This window comes from Trichophyton benhamiae (assembly GCF_000151125.1).
Source record: "Trichophyton benhamiae CBS 112371 chromosome Unknown Abenha-G-c-62g06.r1, whole genome shotgun sequence".
NCBI classification, from domain to species: Eukaryota; Fungi; Ascomycota; class Eurotiomycetes; order Onygenales; family Arthrodermataceae; genus Trichophyton; species Trichophyton benhamiae.
This window is the reverse complement of record NW_003315090.1, coordinates 279,286-293,367: the sequence shown is the minus strand read 5'-3', so window position 1 is coordinate 293,367 and position 14,082 is coordinate 279,286. Positions and strand designations below refer to the sequence as shown.

The 14,082-nt window shown below is 48.1% G+C and overlaps 7 protein-coding genes across 7 annotated transcripts; 5 read left to right on the top strand and 2 right to left on the bottom strand.

The window, feature by feature from the left end:
• Nucleotides 1-17: 17 nt before the first annotated feature.
• ARB_02039 (uncharacterized protein) lies at nucleotides 18-392 on the bottom strand (the record flags this gene model as incomplete). The annotated part of the gene is made up of 1 exon (XM_003011764.1): nucleotides 18-392. One exon carries the CDS (start codon nucleotides 390-392, stop codon nucleotides 18-20), a length of 375 nt encoding a protein of 124 aa, XP_003011810.1.
• Nucleotides 393-478: 86 nt separating this feature from the next.
• On the top strand, nucleotides 479-1,266 carry ARB_02038 (uncharacterized protein; the record flags this gene model as incomplete). The annotated part of the gene is made up of 2 exons (XM_003011763.1): nucleotides 479-500; nucleotides 620-1,266. 2 exons carry the CDS (start codon nucleotides 479-481, stop codon nucleotides 1,264-1,266), a joined length of 669 nt encoding a protein of 222 aa, XP_003011809.1.
• Nucleotides 1,267-2,197: 931 nt separating this feature from the next.
• Nucleotides 2,198-4,298, top strand: ARB_02037 (siderochrome-iron transporter, putative; the record flags this gene model as incomplete). The annotated part of the gene is made up of 7 exons (XM_003011762.1): nucleotides 2,198-2,379; nucleotides 2,439-2,656; nucleotides 2,709-2,761; nucleotides 2,813-3,155; nucleotides 3,216-3,468; nucleotides 3,528-3,650; nucleotides 3,743-4,298. The coding sequence occupies 7 exons, from the start codon at nucleotides 2,198-2,200 to the stop codon at nucleotides 4,296-4,298; spliced, it is 1,728 nt and encodes a 575-aa protein (XP_003011808.1).
• Nucleotides 4,299-6,000: 1,702 nt separating this feature from the next.
• ARB_02036 (MFS multidrug transporter, putative) lies at nucleotides 6,001-8,031 on the top strand (the record flags this gene model as incomplete). The annotated part of the gene is made up of 6 exons (XM_003011761.1): nucleotides 6,001-6,043; nucleotides 6,127-6,472; nucleotides 6,541-6,997; nucleotides 7,060-7,363; nucleotides 7,445-7,716; nucleotides 7,777-8,031. 6 exons carry the CDS (start codon nucleotides 6,001-6,003, stop codon nucleotides 8,029-8,031), a joined length of 1,677 nt encoding a protein of 558 aa, XP_003011807.1.
• A 468-nt stretch (nucleotides 8,032-8,499) lies between these two features.
• Nucleotides 8,500-9,210, top strand: ARB_02035 (uncharacterized protein; the record flags this gene model as incomplete). Its single annotated transcript, XM_003011760.1, has 1 exon — nucleotides 8,500-9,210. One exon carries the CDS (start codon nucleotides 8,500-8,502, stop codon nucleotides 9,208-9,210), a length of 711 nt encoding a protein of 236 aa, XP_003011806.1.
• Nucleotides 9,211-9,779: 569 nt separating this feature from the next.
• ARB_02034 (GNAT family acetyltransferase, putative) lies at nucleotides 9,780-10,498 on the top strand (the record flags this gene model as incomplete). The annotated part of the gene is made up of 2 exons (XM_003011759.1): nucleotides 9,780-10,176; nucleotides 10,233-10,498. 2 exons carry the CDS (start codon nucleotides 9,780-9,782, stop codon nucleotides 10,496-10,498), a joined length of 663 nt encoding a protein of 220 aa, XP_003011805.1.
• Nucleotides 10,499-10,580: 82 nt separating this feature from the next.
• ARB_02033 (uncharacterized protein) lies at nucleotides 10,581-11,750 on the bottom strand (the record flags this gene model as incomplete). Its single annotated transcript, XM_003011758.1, has 1 exon — nucleotides 10,581-11,750. One exon carries the CDS (start codon nucleotides 11,748-11,750, stop codon nucleotides 10,581-10,583), a length of 1,170 nt encoding a protein of 389 aa, XP_003011804.1.
• Between the last annotated feature and the right edge of the window lie 2,332 nt (nucleotides 11,751-14,082).

Genomic DNA, 14,082 nt, shown 5'->3' with positions numbered 1-14,082 from the left:
GAAGAGAGTAAGCATGCTTACGGCTCATCCGTTATTTCCACCGGGCCGCCAGGGAACGGCCCGTTTGCGTCTCCCCAAAGCATCTTCTTCGGCTTCCTGGGCTTGGTGCTGTCTTCCTGCGTCTTGACGCCATCGTTTGCGCTGCCTTTGCTCTGGCTCTGTTTCTGGTCACCCGCCTTCTTCTTATCCTTGTCGTCGCCGCAGCCACAGTCGTAAAAGTCGCCTATCTTGGTACAATCGAAGAGATCCTTCCTTAGCCGTCGGTTTACCTCGTTGTGTACCAGACAGCCCCAGCCTGCGGCGGCGTTCCGTGACGAGGTCTGTGGAGGATACTTCTGAAGCAATTTGACGAAGTGTGCTGCGCAGTCACCACTAGAACATTGCATACTCATGTTAGCCATATATAATTAGTTCTCCTCCCGCCCCCTTGCTCCCTCACTCAAGGTTGCCGCGTTACTACTCCGGCACAGCACATACCATGGGTATAGTCTCGCAAAGAGGTACACATATGCACTCAATGCCCTCTGCTCTTCGCCTGTCGGTTTCTCGGGGTACCGTGCCATCACCGTGTGGAACAGATGCCACGACGACCGTCCCAGCTCGGCCCTATCCAGCATAGTGAATCAGTGTCATGGTCCTCTCCCATCCAAGGTCACTGGGTCAGTGCCCCTTCGAGCAGAAATCCACCTACTTGGCCGTGCTATTCTCCAGGGTCGGCATGATGGACTCTCCCTGCAGCAGCGACAGCGGGACATTGCCGTCCTTCGGCATGGGCTGCTGCTGCTGTACGAGGTGGCCAGGCGCCCTTTTCTCAGGGCTTATGGGCGAGACTCGGAAGAAGGAGATGGTGAGGATGAAGAAGACCGCAAGAGCAGTCAGGATGAAGAACCGCGACGCCGGTCGGTGAGCCAACATCATGGCTGCGAGGTATACGCCGTAGCCTGGTACGCCTTGTCGCTATTCGTAGTGTATCAACAACGGTCTGCCGAAGGTGCTGCTGGCATTGAGCGCCGTTCACAGTCACGCTACAGCATACGGTGTGAAGAAGATAAGAGAACAGTGAGTGTCAGAGGGAAGAAAAAGGACAAACTGCCGACGTGTCCTCCTTTGTGCTCCCCTGCCAATAAGCCAGAGCGACGGGTACGAGTAAGCCCAGCCGGTGGTGTCTTTCTTCTTTGCTTCTTCTTTGCTTCTTCTTCGTCTTCTTCGTCTTCTTCTCTTCGTCTTCGTCGTGGCCAGATCCGGGGGGGAAGGGCGGCTGCTTAGTCATGCTCATTGTGTCGTGTTATTCAGCCCCTTTTCCGCTTGGGGCGTTTTTTGCCTTCATCACGAGCATCAGAATAGACAACGACAGCGAGGAAGACGCTGGTGAAACCGATGCAAAACAGCCTCTCGGCTGCTGGTCAGGGATACTAGTTGCTTGTCATCTTTGCCTCGCCCGGTGACAACCTTACCATCAATTGACTCTTGCATGGCAGCTGAGCTAAGTTAAAAGATGCAGATGGCCACCCATTATAGCGTCATCAGCCAACAGCAACAGCCCCAGCTACCAACAACTAACAGAACCACCCTTGCAGCCTCAACGGGACTCCACTCGGCTAGTTAGTTGATGCATATCTTGGGAGTGCTGCCAGGCTGCTCTACCATGAAATCTGTCACCCGATCGGATACCAGATCTACTTATACCCCCTCCTCTCCCATCAAGGCCAGGATGGGCTGGGGTTATATCATGTCTACGGACCCGCAGGCAAACAAATACCGTCATCGGCTCACCCGAGTGCTAACCCTTGGTTCCAGTCTCGAGGGGCAACGGATCAGATAAACAAGAGCCAGTGAGCGGCATGGACGGCACACAAGCTATTCGGCATGCCGTTGATTCTTCGGAATGGCCAACCAAGAGGCAACGCCCGACGTAGCTTGTTTCTCGGTTCATGACGTGCGCTTCTAACTCTTATCTGATCGCACACACAGAAAGAGGGAAAGGGCCACCTCCCATCGACCAAAAATAAAGCATATTCACCCTCTTCTCAAATTATCAGTTTGAAAGAGCCATAACGAGCTTTTTTTACATGAGAGCTCTCGTTCTTTGCTGAAGAGCCCAAGTCTCCTCTTTAGCCTGTCCATAGTAACCTATTTTTAATACCTACCTATTCATCTGCCTTAATTCCTAGCATAGGAAATTACTGCCTAGTCTACTATGCTGGAAAAGAATAGTAGTGCCGTCTCTGACAGCCTTCCTCCAACCGTTCATAATGTAGCTGCAACAGAAGCACTTGTTGATGATGACTCCAGCTCTGATAGTATCCAGTTTGGAGTCAAGCAGGCCGAAGCCGTTGCGGCAGCTTGGTCTCTAAAGTCACTCATCATAGCCTACGTCGGGTACGTGTGCTACGTCTGCTTCCTTCTGCTTTGAGCAGCAGGCTAATCAACTACATTAGGGTGTTCGTGGTCTTTTTCGTCAACTCCCTGCAGCAGCAGATGGCCAACAGTCTTAACCCCTATGTCACCAGCGCCTTTTCGAAACATGCTCTTCTATCCTCCATCTCAGTGGTGTCAAGCCTTGCGGGGGCCATCATGAAGCTTCCTGTCTCTAAGATCATTGATATCTGGGGGCGTACAGAGGGGTATCTGTTAATGGTTGGCTTCTGTGTCATCGGTAGGCCCTTCATCCTGCGCTGGAGGCGGCCATACTAACCAGACTTACACAGGCATGATCATGATGGCTACTAGCAACTCCATCGAGGCATATGCAGCAGCTCAGGTGAATAGCCCGGTACTAAATGTACTTGCGCCTCAACTGACAATTTGACAGGTCTTCTACTGGATTGGTAATAATGGCATTGCCTATGTCCTCGACGTGTTTCTGGCAGACACCTCTAGCCTTAAAAACCGAGGATGGCTTCTTGCATTCTCTACCAGCCCTTTCATAGCCACTACTTTTGCCGGCCCTGCATTAGCACAGGCATTCCTCAAGACCTATGGCTGGCGGTGGGCGTTTGGCACTTTTGCCATCCTCATCCCGGTTGCTTCGTTGCCAATGGTAGCCATCTTTCTCCATAGCAGCTTCAAGGCTGTGAAGATGGGATACTTAAGATCAGGCAGGTCCGGCCGTTCTTTCTGGCAAAATGTCGTTCATTACACGATTGAGTTTGATGGTATGGTGGCCGCCTTGGCCAATGTTTATGCATAGACTATACAGCTAACCCTTTTCACAGTTGCCGGGATGATTCTTCTTGTTGCAGGGCTTACTCTCTTGCTTCTCCCGATAAACTTGGCTACTTACCAGGCTGAGAAGTGGAGGTCGCCAGCCATGATCTCTATGATTGTTATCGGCGGTTGCTCTTTGTCTGCCTTTGCCATATGGGAGATTCGATTTGCCAAGGTCCGCTTTGCACCCTTCCATCTATTAACTGACAGAACTGTGCTTGGAGGTTGTCTCCTGAGCGCAACTCTATTCCTTAGCTTCTAGTAAGGTTTCCTCCTGTGTTAATGTCCAGCTATCTATCATTGCTAATTGTAGCTTATAGCTGCTGGGACTTGTACTTCCTATCATACTTGCAAGTTGTCCACAACCAAAGTGTCCGCAATGCAGGCTACATTGCAAACATCTTCAACATCGGAGGGTGCATTTGGGCCCTTGTAATTGGGGCGTAAGTCTTCAAGTCCCCATCCTTTTAATGGTTTTCCCTTTGTTTTGGCCTTTACCTCTCGACTCCATAATATATACTAACAGAATGTCCAGCATCATCCGCGTAACTGGGCGCTTTAAACCATTTGCCCTCGCGGCCGTTCCCCTCCAGGCACTCGGAATCGGTCTCATGATCATATTTCGCCAGCCAGGCTCTCACATCTCCTTAGTGATTGTCTGTCAATGCATCATTGCCATCTCTGCCGGCACACTGCAGATCTGCGAACAGATAGCAGTCATGGCAGCAGCAAGCCACAGCGAAGTAGCCATTGTTCTGGCTTTGCTGGGCCTGTTCAGCAACATCGGTGGAGCGATTGGCCAGACCGTCGCGGGGGCTATCTGGAGCCACACTATTCCGGAGCAGCTTGGGATTTTGCTTCCAGCCAATGCAAAGGATCAAGCTGCTGCGATCTATGCATCCCTAACCACTCAGCTTAGCCACCCCGTGGGGTCACCCATCCGCAACGCCATCATCGCCGCCTACGGTGAGGGCCAACGCTGGATGTTGGTTGTAGGAGTCGGCGTCCTTGCTCTCGCCATGTCGTCAGTCATTTTGTGGAGAAACATCCAGCTCAAGAATGTTCACCAGGTCCAGGGCACCATCGTCTAATAATATAATAATCTAATCGTTGCAGTTGTTGGAATTTAGGTTTATGCTTTCTCGTCGTCGGTCCAAAATTACTGGTTTTCTCCCGTTCATCATTAAAAGTTGTGCATTATCTTGCATCAATATACAATACTCCGTATACTCCGTATATCTTTATGAATCCCTTATCACCTATCTTCATAACTCCTTCGGCGCCTTCTTCTTGTTCCTTCTTTCGGCTATGCGGCACATTCAAGGAGGTTGACGTCGGGAGAGCCTCCGGATTAATGTTACTCCCCCCGTCCTGCTGACTCATCAGCCCGTAATGGATCCTGCCAACTCTCGTGTTGACCTCGTAACTAACTTTACCCCAACGCCTGACAAAAGACGAATGTCGAGACGCCAGTCCTGGAGGATACTCGGGTGTTGAAATACTGCGGCATGATATGACAGCATTGCACCACGCCGGAGACATGGGATGATGGAGGACAGTGGGCATAGGACCTTGCAGATCACCACGTTGTGGACAGCACTACCATCTGGGCAGCGCGCTGAGTAACTACAAAGAAACTAACTAACACGAGCTCCTGGGTCTGAAGCTTGTGCTATGCCGACTTATGTGCATAAAATACGCTTTGTGCACGTTATGAGGAGACTCGTTTCCGTGCGTAGGTTCCGACTGACGTTCCCGTCCTGCCACCATCTCCACGCTTGCGCTACGGACACAAGGAAAGGGAGAAAAAAAGAAGGAAATAGGGGGTGGTAGAGCAGACGCTGGAGCTATTCATAGCAACTGTTTTTGCCGATCCACCATGATGAATTTGAACCACGAGGCATGTGTTCAATGCGCTTGTTTTCGTCAAAGCGGAAAAGAAAAAAGGGGGTTTTCTCGTGAAGAAAACAATGCTTTGTTCGGCCATTTCTTTCGATGATGGCTATGCCTTGCCATGGGCATAATTAAATAATAATTTTTATGTACCTTGATCCGGGATATCCATGTGCAGGCCAAGGCCCTTGCTGGGTTTCATAATAATGGCCCTTCCCTGGGTGTTTCTGTACGTGCGGACATAGCACATCCATGCTTCTTCGGCAACTTTCTAGGCCGATGACTACTTATCCCACAAGTTTCACCACCGCTCCTATCAGACTGGCCTATGGGGCTGCACAAACGACCCGCAGAGGCAAAAAGGTCCATATACCGCTCTCTTTTTGTCCATCTGAGCTCTGCTGTGAATGCATAACTCAATGCACGGCGCTGACAAAATCCATCTGGCCTAGCTCCCATCAGGTCATCTCGCGATGGACTTCGAAGTCCGCTGCTTGACCCCCAGGTGTGGGACCCGGATATATTTAAACAGTCTCCCGTCTCTGTTTACTTCTCCATTTACCTCTGCTCGTCTAGATGACCATCGATAGACTTTTTATCCTCCTTCTTCTCTTCTTGTACATACATACTCCGTACAACTATTCTGAGTGCCGGCCTCACTTTTCCAAAAACCATTCTCCGCTCCAAGCTCAAGATACCCCCTTACTTCCCCTACATACATAATCTCCACCGGTTATTGCCGTTAACCCCGTCACAGTCTTCCCGTCGTCCTTCTATATATAAGACGCTTCCAATCGTTGCTGGCCAACAGAGTGGCACAGGGAATTTATCTGGATAGACACATACATACTTCTCCTTTAAGCACCGGGCCAGAAAGCTGCCCGCAGGAGAAGTTCCGCGATGTCTTCTCCCCCCCAAACATCAAAGATGGAAGAGAGCGATAGTATGTAGTCCCGATACATGCATGAAGTAGGATCGTGGCTCCTTAATTCAATTGTCCTCCTGACGTTGTATCTTCGTTTATAGAGGCCTCGACTATCGTTCCGCCAGTCTCTGACGACAATGGCAATACCAGATCCTCAGAGAAGGGCTCGATTCCTAGTTCATCATCAGAGAACCTACCGTCTGACCGGACTATCGCGGAGGAAATGAACACATCTACGGTCATAACTGCGAATGGCAGTGCAGATGTTGAAAAGGCAATTCCAGAAGCTCCTGTGGCGACAAAAAGGGTCCCGGTAGGGTATAAGGAGTATGATGACCCAAATATCGTTTACTGGGATGGCCCAGATGACCCTGCACACCCAGAGAACTGGTCATCGATCAAAAAGGTCGTCATAGTTAGCTGCGTCGGCCTCATTACACTACTAACGTATGAAATTATATGCCTTTCAAGTTTTGTCCTCTAAAGATACAGGCTAGCTAATGTGTCATCTTTAGTCCTCTTGGGTCTTCTATGTTTGCACCCGGAGTCGGTGAAGTGATGAAGGAATTCAACAGTACAAACCCCGAGCTTGCATCTTTCGTCGTATCGGTTTACCTCCTAGGGTTCTCCTTTGGACCTTTGATCATTGCACCCCTTTCGGAAATGTACGGTCGTGCCCCATTATACACCATCTGCAACGTTCTCTTCGTCGTGTTCAACATTGCTTGCGCCCTTGCCAACTCCCTCGAATCACTAATTGTATTCCGTTTCTTTGCGGGCACTGCGGGCAGTGCTCCCTTGACTATCGGTGCTGGCACCATCTCCGATATGATTCGGCAAGAGAAACGAGGCGGTGCTCTTGCTGCATGGGCTCTTGGCCCATTGCTTGGCCCAGTTATTGGCCCAGTTGCTGGTGCTTTCCTAACTCAAGCGTTGGGGTGGAGATGGACTTTCTGGGTTCTATCCATTGCGGTAAGCATGGCTCTTTTTTACGGGTGGCTGAAAGCTTCCAGCTAATATATACATCCGAATAGTCTGGTGCTGTTGCTCTCAACACATTCATCTGGCTCAATGAGTCCTACCATCCAGCCATCCTGGCCCGCAAGACTAAACGGCTTATCAAGGAAACTGGAAACACCAACCTTAGATCTGCTCTAGACTCCGGACAGAAGCCAAAGGACCTCTTCTTTCAATCCATTGTCCGCCCAACGAAGATGTTATTCCTTTCGCCTATTGTTTTCCTTCTATCTCTCTATGCCGCCGTTGTGTATGGGTATCTCTATCTGTTATTCACAACCATCTCCGGAGTCTTCATCGGAAAATACCATTTCTCTCAGGGTGAGTCCTGCTCCTTTATTCTATCATACTGCTCAGTTTGGAAAAAAAAACATGAATACTAACCAACCTTTTTCTGTCTAGGTACCGTTGGCCTTTCATTTCTCGGCATTGGAATTGGTTGTCTCCTCGGTTTGGGTGTCCTAGGCACGACATCCGATCGTCTGCTCAAGTCCCTAGCTGCTCGGAACGGCGGTGTCATGAAACCTGAATATCGTCTCCCACCACTTATCCCAGGCAGTCTCTTTCTCCCTGTAGGCCTCTTCTGGTACGGGTGGCCTTCAGAGAAGGGTGTTCATTATGTCGTTCCTATCATCGGAACGGCATTCGTCGGCATTGGCATGATATTTACTTTTGTAAGCTTAGTATCATTCGACATTATTCAATTCGCGGTTATGCTAACACGTTATCTCTAGATGACTATATCCACCTACCTGGTCGACGCGTATACCCGCCATTCTGCAAGTGCATTGGCTGCCAACTCCGTACTACGCTCAATATTCGGTGCTGTCCTACCCCTCTGTGGCCAAAGGATGTATAAAGCCCTCGGCCTAGGATGGGGTAATTCCCTCCTTGCGTTTATCGCCCTGGCCCTGGCGCCACTTCCGATCGTATTCTACGTATATGGAGAACGTATACGCACCAGCAAGCGCTTTACTGTTATTCTCTAGAGCCCTTATATCTCTTGTTTCGATAAAAATGGGCCCCTTTTTTCTGTTTATTGTTGGCAGCCTGATATCCTTGATCTTAAGAAAATAGTCTAGCATTATGCATATATATAGATTCCCTTTATTTTCTCTAATCACATAATTTATATTCCTTGAATAAACAGCCTTGCGTCTTTTGCAGTTGAGTAAATATATTGCTTGGGTTCGGCTCGTATTTCTGATGGCTATTTGTCAACCTTTCATGAATAAAGATAAACAGAGGCGTTACCAAAATAGAGTCATGGTTGTGGTTTTGATTTTTATGTGACTCAGTAACACAATACGAGGTGTAAATGTATTAGCCTCCCCAACCCGTCCTTAATATAACAGGCACAACAAACCTGTGAGGACGGTGTCACAACGACTTGACATAAGATTATTCTTATAAAACCCTACAAATCAATCGAGAGGGAGCTTACTATCTATTTAGCCATGACGGACTTCCCATCGGAAGCCCTCAACCTACATGGCGGGTGCCTGTGCAAAGCAGTCCAGTATACCATAAAGGTGCCCAAAGCAAGTGATCGCGGAGCCGTCAAATTCAAGGTTCAGGCTCTGCGAGCAAATTCACGACCTGACGGCAGTGAAAACAAGGAAGAAACAGAGAATATCATCAATATCGATCTTCCAATCATCTCCATCGATCACTGCAGCGACTGCCGCCACGCCGCCGGGGCTCCAGTGCAAGCATGGTTCATCTGCCCGCAAGAATGGGTAGAGTGGGATGTAGCTGTTCTCTCACCGGCAAATGGTCGTGAAGAACGTGTGAAACAGACAACACTGGAGGCCTGCTCGAAAGATGGCCAAGGTTTTTACGAAGATGAGCCAAATCCATATCCAGTGCCGACTTATTTGTCCAAATATTCGTCGTCGGAATATGTCACTCGGACCTTCTGCGCAAGCTGCGGTACCAACTTCACCTATTTCACTAAAAGGCCGCGGTCTAGTCCTACTGGCTTGGTGGTAGACATCACAATCGGCAGCATGAGCGATGAGAGCAGTGCCATTGCCTGTCCCACCCGGCATGCATGGTACGACTCTGGGATACCATGGCTCAAGACGCTGATGAGGGGAGCAAATGCAGCGATGCCTAGAGCAAGGAAGGGCATATCCTTAGGGTTGATGAGAGAAGATGAAGAATAAAAAGATATAAGATATCGCAAGTGGGAGCTATCAAAATGTTTCCAGCTCATCACGTCTTGTCCTTCGTAGCTATCTATTTTTTGCATCTTCCTATCAAACCTTATTCATCTCAACTAAAGAGGCTAAAAATAAAATATAAAATGTCTGTGATGACTAAGCACGGACATAGTGAAATGAAAAAAAAGAAGACGTCCCCGCACAGGATCGAACTGTGAACCTCCAGATGACTCAGCAGATTGCTGCTAACAGTCTGACGCGCTAACCAGTTGTGCCACGGAGACTTGTCTATGCATAGGCCGTCTAACTTGTCACCCTATGAGGGCACCCACCAGCCTCGTGTACTGCATAACACTGCCAATCGCCAGCGATTTCCCCTGTGGCCACCCTTTATTGACGCCCAACAGCGTCATGGCGGCACGGCAGATACCCAGCTTGATAAGTTATATATAAACCTTTTACATTTACTTTTTATTATTTTTTCCATAATTATTAACTGTACGGATACCCTCGAAGAATATCGAAGACGTATCATGTTATATCACCCTTGAAGTACATGTTCAGCTTGGAATATGAGTACACACTCGGACGTTCCAGGCCTTATACTTGAGCAGGCACAGGAGTCAGATGCCCAGCGCATTGTTGACATTCATTTCAAGGCATTTAGCTCTAATCGCATGCTTCTAGCCCAGTTTCCAACGGCAACTGCTCAGGATGGACTGAAAACGTTCCTGATTGACCTGATAATACAGGAGATCCGGGACCCGGGCTATGCTGTATTCGTCGTCCGGGATGTTCAGGGCTGTCTTGTCAGTTTTGCACGGTGGTGTCTTCCAAGGTATACCCCTGGCCCGCACAGAGAGGCACCGTTGCAATTACCAGAGGGCACAGATATGGAGGTTCTGAATGCATGGAGCGCGAGGGTCCTGGATGTGACACGGAAAGCTATCGGAGATACGCCGCATTATCGTAGGTTAATTAACTATAGGCTCCCCGTCCCTGTTCTTATGTTAATTACCATCAAGATATGACCTTCATTGCTACCGACCCGAAGTACGAACGTCGTGGTGCGGCGACTTTACTCGTGAGACAGGCTCTTGCGCAATGCACTAAGGAAAGGGTACCTCTAATCCTCGAGGGTACATTGAATGCTATCCCATTTTATATGAGGCTCGGGCTTGTTGACGAAGGGAGTATATCAATGGATCTAGAAGGTATTGAATCTAAACATGGGTCAAGCTTGTACGAGGAGCGACTCTTTGTCTTCAGGTCATACCCTGTGGTGAATTAAGGCGCTGGTAAACGGGCTGGTTGTCGTGGCTATTATAGCATATTAAATTCGCATATGTGCTTTGAATTGTTGTGTGAAGCGGTCAGCACCAACAGTATCTTTCAATTGCAGCCCATTCCACAGCCCCCCTCTCGTCTTCCCCCTTTCTCAACCAGTTGAAACAACATATTTCATTATCAACCCTTGTTTTCTTCTGATACGGAATTCCAGTTCGCTGTATCAAGGCTTGAATTTGGGGGGAGGGATCCCATGTCTCGACCGAATTTAATTTCCATTCCGCGGCTTCATTCTGGGCTGCCTGTATTGCGTCTCTAGCATAACGAACAAGCAGCTCTTCCTCCTCGTTAAGCGATGTTTGCCGCGTGGACTCAGTAGAAATATTCTGAAGAACAGCTTGATTCTCCACCACAAATCTCAGGATATATAGTGTGTTTGCTGCACTTTGATCTCCTGGAGCTCCAACGAATCTGTGGTTCCAAAGTATCCATACTCTATTTCCGGGATCTCCCACAATAGCCCCCTTCCTCTCTGGCACTTCTCCAAAGAGTTTCTCACATACAAACTTCTCCCTACATCCATGCCATAATATATGATCAAGGTCAGGTATAACCATATGCTGCAATATCCCTAGGCTTGTAGCAGCCATTGATTTCTGTATAATATTAACATCAAGCTTGCAAAGTGGGCCCAAGTCCTTGATCAGTATCGGCTTAGCGGTGGATATTGGCATACACGCTGGTTCAAAGTTGATATGATGGCTGGGGAACGGCTTCCATCCGCGCTTTCCATAGAAATCTCCCCCAATATCAGAAAACAGAATGCTGGCAACGCATTCTCTCCCATCAGCTTGCCAGGTTGGGAGCAGCCGGGACAATTCGTCCATTAATCGCGAGGGATAGCCTCGTCCTCGGAATTGTGGCTCGCAGTATACACTTGCAACTCCATGAGTGATTGTGTCTTTGACGCTCCCATCTAGTTCCCGGGTGAGAGACGCTTTTCGAAAAGTTTCACATGAGGCGAGAATTATTCGTTGATCAGCCGGGAGAGTTTTATCAACTAAAACCCACTGAGTCATGCATCCATCCCTTGCTAGGGGAACGGTCATGAGGTACTGATATTCCTTCATGTATTCCGAAACAGTCAGGGCTCCCTTCCATTCTGCTGATGTATCCTTCCATATCGAAAGATTCTCGTTCTGCGTTGGATGAACAAGGTGTAGATTTGGAGACTGTGCGTCTGGTAAACAGTCCATCTCGAGCGATTATTTGGGCAAACACGCACTCTCCAGTCCACCTTAGGTTCATAAAGATACCAATGGAGAGTACCTATCTCTTTTGATATTCCTTGGGTATAAAAGTCGCTCCGATGCGATAATTATACGAAGAATTTTAGAAATTAGCACATATCGGCTGCATACGTGTGCTTTAGCTAGTAAGTATATAATCATTTAAGAAAATGATATGAATCTTTTGGTTAGTGAATTCTGAAGGAAGAACTCGCAAAAGGCGCCCATTATAACCGATCGGTTAAATGAATTGGGTAGGTCCGCGTTATCGTTACTTTCAATTGGATGAATATTAGTTAGTAGCCAATGAAAATGGGCGAAAACTAGAAACAGGGCGCTTGGCGTCTGATTATCGGTAATTTTGCCGTTATGCAAGGGGAACACGTAGCCAACCACGAAACGGTTCTGATGGGGGAATGGTTAAGTATGCCGAACTTGTGTCTGGCGGTTGCTCAACAGTTGCAAACTGCGGAACAATATACAACCGCTTCCGAAACCTAAAAGTTTAAATAAGGTCGCCTGCCGTTCCAATGTCCAATGAAACGCGAAGCCGCTTCAACTTCTACAAAATATTTGTTGACACCCTTAACAAGCAACTATTGAGTATTGTTTATGGTATACCTACGGCGTATGTTATGTTAGTCTTTCGTTATATATCACTTTATACTATTAAGGGCAGGCGCTACTTCCAATATGATAACTAATGCGCTGATTAGCTCCTCCTATTTCTTACCAAACAGGGCGCTAACCGTCGAAAAGAGGGACCATAATGATACCCGACGGAATAATGAACCATGGCATTGAGGATGCGACCATACTCCTAAGAAGAGTGGGAATTCATTTTGGTGAACGTCAACTTTCAGATAGCTCCACCGCTGGTCTAAGGAGTGAGAAGAAAACTTTCTCGGTGTGGTTAAATTGGCCAATTTGATTGTCGGGAGAGCGCTCATTGATTATAACTGCTTAAACCAGACCTACGGAAAGCATCAGATTTCCTACGAAACGCTGGTGCAGAGTACTTACTTGACCGAAGTATAATGAATAGTACCCCCACCGAAATCTCTTTGGGAGCCTGAAGAAAATCAAGCACAACGCTGTTTCGCTGCCTTATGTGAAGAGGTCCATATAGTCTTCAAGATATGGCTTCGTACTCTCATTTTATTTGTCGGACGACCAGAAATTTGGGTATTTAAAACTATCTACCGAAAAGCTAGTGCCGTCATGTTTACATTTTGAAATTCTTATTATACTTAATACCAAGGGTTCATCGGCCAGTCCGAACCATCAGATAATACAGGGACACGATATTTAGCAGGGATATCTGTTGAGTTGTCAATGCAAGACGGTTCGCAGGCGCGGCAATGTTCCTTTATGCACAATGACGCTTATATGACTGAGCTATGTGGGTAACATACTTGATCAAAGTGGAAGAGAAGCGTTCCACCACGCGACTAATTGAGCAAAAGTCTATGGGGTGCTAAAAATGCATTTTCAACGGCAGCTAAGTAAGGCAAGCGGGTTCAATGAAAGCTGAAACAGGATGCTGGCTAAACACAACACACGCTCAGAATTCGACCTTAACACGCCCCTATAAACTAAACACAATACTGTTGCTCGACTCAGCCTTCTGTTACTCCTGAAAGAATAAGTCCGGTGGCTAGAGTCTGGATTAGACAAGGATGAGCCCCTAGGTATCCCCTCCATGCAACCCCACGCAAAGACTTGTTTCGCAATATGAACAAACTCCGTGTGGCCAACAGAAAATCCACTCCACGGAGCTCGGTTCAATATGCAGCGAGGGCGTTCTCGGCAGATGTGCAGGAAGGCTCGGGGCATCTCCCGGCCGGAACTTAACGCCCAGCCAATGAAAGAAGACCAAATCACGTGATTGGATGTCTTCCATTAGTAGTATATAAAATGTGGAAGAGGGACTCCATGAAGCTCCACCCGAAGAGAAACAAGATATCACAGACAGGGACAAGGCACGGTCGACAGTACCCTCTGTGGCGCGATGGAACGAGATACCCTGCCGTCGATCACCTGTCTAAATTCAAGAGGCGCCATTTTTTGTTTAGTGACATTGCGAGAGAGACGGAGACTCTTCTGTATTTTGGCCCCAGCCATGTTCCTGGCTTATTGGCTTTTACAAGTCATAGTATATCCCGTGCCTCAACTGCCTGGCATGGGATTAATCTCCGGAACTAACTAGAAAGGCCCTCCTGGACTATATGCATTCTAAGCACGTGTATCTTGTTGAACGTCGGTCGTGGACAAGCTTTCTCGAAAAGGCTTGGGCTGT